Source organism: Lepidochelys kempii, chromosome 9, assembly GCF_965140285.1.
Source record: "Lepidochelys kempii isolate rLepKem1 chromosome 9, rLepKem1.hap1, whole genome shotgun sequence".
NCBI classification, from domain to species: domain Eukaryota; kingdom Metazoa; phylum Chordata; order Testudines; family Cheloniidae; genus Lepidochelys; species Lepidochelys kempii.
In genome coordinates, this window is record NC_136388.1 from 60,525,937 (window position 1) to 60,528,812 (window position 2,876).

At 44.8% G+C, this 2,876-nt stretch overlaps 1 protein-coding gene across 1 annotated transcript; it reads right to left on the reverse strand.

Moving 5' to 3' along the window:
* Window positions 1-777: 777 nt before the first annotated feature.
* Window positions 778-1,070, reverse strand: LOC140916934 (small ribosomal subunit protein uS14). Its single transcript, XM_073358831.2, has one exon. It carries the CDS (start codon window positions 1,068-1,070, stop codon window positions 900-902), a length of 171 nt encoding a protein of 56 aa, XP_073214932.1. The 3' UTR covers window positions 778-899.
* Between the last annotated feature and the right edge of the window lie 1,806 nt (window positions 1,071-2,876).

Consider the following 2,876-nt stretch of genomic DNA (forward strand, 5'->3'; position numbering starts at 1 on the left):
AAGAATGAGGGGGGATTTGATAGCTGCTTTCAACTACCTGAAAGGGGGTTCCAAAGAGGATGGCTCTAGACTTTTCTCAATGGTAGCAGATGACAGAACGAGGAGTAATGGTCTCAAGTTGCAGTGGGGGAGGTTTAGATTGGATATTAGGAAAAACTTTTTCACTAGGAGGGTGGTGAAACACTGGAATGCGTTACCTAGGGAGGTGGTAGAATCTCCTTCCTTAGAGGTTTTTAAGGTCAGGCTTGACAAAGCCCTGGCTGGGATGATTTAACTGGGAATTGGTCCTGCTTCGAGCAGGGGGTTGGACTAGATGGCCTTCTGGGGTCCCTTCCAACCCTGATATTCTATGATTCTATTATTCTATGATTCCTAACTCCCATTGAAATCCATTTTAATGGGAGTTAGGAGCCTAAGTGACTTGCCCTGTGGTGAAGCAGGGAATTGAACAAAGGTCTCCTTCCCCAGTTTCCTTGCTGACACAGGGCTAAGGGTGCTAGTGCAACATTGGATATGGTGCATAATACATAATAAAGAAGGAGGAATGGTTACTTGTTTTCAGCTGTGTGGGTTTGGGCAGCACCGGCTTTAGGTTTTGGGGACAATTACTGACTATTGTTCTGACCATTCGTTCTGTGGAAAGCACACAGACAGGGAATTCCCTGACACCTGAGGCCACTTGTGTGAGTCAAATGTATTCCAAGGAGGCTTTTCCAAGGATAAGAACAGCAGCTGAAAGCTTTTTTATTTATTTATTTTTTGAACTGTTCGGCTATTTTATTTTATACACAAAATAGCATGGCAAAGACTTGGTAAATTTAGCATGCCCAGTTATCCAAATTAGGCAGAGAATTATGTCCAGTAGTCTCCTTGTGACATCTCATCTTCTTGAGAAGTGTTTAGTCCAACTTGACGAAGCTGATGTCCTTGGCGTACTGGCGGAAGCACTGCCGGCACATGTTCAGCCCATACTTGCGGATCGGGCCGTGGCGGTTTGAGCACACGTGGCACGAGCGGGAGCCCTTTCCGAACTTCCTAGGGTGGCTCCAGTAGAGCTGCTGGTAACCCATCCTGCCCGCTGCTCACACCGTGTCCAAGGAATCTGGAGACCCAGCAGGAAGCCTGGAACAGGAGACAGCTATGATTGAGCTTAGCCATGACTAAGCATTAGCCCAGGACTGGTTTGCTTTATTCCACACACAGCAAGAAGTCTGTCAAGGAGCAGAATGAATCACAGAGTCCAATTTTGTAATTGTGACTGGGAAAGTGTTCTGATGCCGTTTAGAAGTTCTGCATGTGTAGCTAACCCACAGATGATTAGTTAATGGGAAAGGAACTAAATGTTCAGCTGTGATTGACAGGAAATGGGCCTTTCTTCCAGACAAATGCCAATGTCACTTTTCCCTTCAGCTGTTTGAGCAATTCAGGCAAGTTTGGGGAAACCAAAGAGACCCTTCAGCAAAGAGGGAACAGATACTGAACTCTGGATTTTTTAAAAGTGCCCACCCACTTTGGAGCACCCCTGTGCTGGGACCCCAGTGTGAAGCCCTAAGACAGCCATTTCCAACCTGTCCAGCCCGAAGGCCAAGCATGTTATTCCAGAAAGAGCATGGGGACACAAACAATATTTAGGGGCAGATTCTCTGTCCTGTCCCAGCTGGTGCACAGGAAGCCCTGCAGGACAGAGAGGGAGGGGAAGGTTTCTAAAGGAGAGGAGGCAGGAAATGAAAGACTGAGGGATGAGGGAAGAAGAGTGAATTAAATGCTCAGGTTGGTTGTCTGGGGACTTGAGAAGGAAACACTGGGTGTGTGGAGGCAGGACTGGTAATTAAATGAACTCACAGCAAGCTCCAGATTTACTTGAACTAGTCCTGGGCCGGAAGGTTCAGGATGGCTCTTATTTTGTCCATACCAGTTTGCCCATTACTAAACTCCAGCAACAGACCATTCAGCTGATGAGGGATGAAGGAAATCAGCTGCAGTGCATTTTTGTGCACAGAACTGGCTTTTCCAGAAGCCACTGAACCTGCCAGGACCCCTTGAGGAAGTTACATCTAGTTCATGTGAGAGTAGGAACACTATGTATCATGTTTCGTCTCCACTGAAACAAGGGTATAACACAGATGCAAACAAGATTAATTAAATAAACAAAGTCAGGGAAAGTTGCTAATTGTCCATGAATAACAAACTGCAAACACATAACACAGTTAATTAGAAAATAAATTAATCATCTCATGGAAGAAACACATTTAATTATCACAAAACATTGCACCATGCAGTAATTATGTGTGTACCAGTGCTGGTAAGTGATGGCTGTGTTTACACTCTCATTACAAACAAGTTCTCTTGCTTCATTTTGATTAATGCATCCATATTGACTCGACACACTGCTATGTCTGCTTAAAATGGTTGCCTCTTTATGTGGATTTTGTTGGCTGATAAAAAATCAGAGCCCCATCACTCCTGATAAACTGTGCTTTACTTTGTGAGTGATTCCACAGATTTGGTATGGGAACACTCTCAGATCTAGAAGCAGGGATGCTACTGTAACTCTTCTGCCTGTGGAGTTGGCAGCGACAAAGGCCAGGTTCAATATCTAGGGGTTCCTTTTGTCAATACAACACAGAAACAGCTCAGCCCCCCACCCAGTAATCTGGGAAAATTACACACCACCCTTGGGCACTCCTAAGAGGCAATACTTTCCCTCCCGCAAGCACAAAGTCTGTATAGAAAAGAAAACTTTTAATAAAAAAAGGGGAAAGGAACCCGGCACTAATTTGATAAAAGACCAAGCATGATTCAAAAACATATGATGATGAGCAAAACACCCACTCCAGAATACATTAGGCAGTGTCCTTTGCCTATTTCTCACTTGT

Coding starts and splice junctions, on each gene's coding strand:
- LOC140916934 (XM_073358831.2), bottom strand. CDS start 1,070: ATGGGTTACCAGCAGCTCTACTGGAGCCACCCTAGGAAGTTCGGAAAG.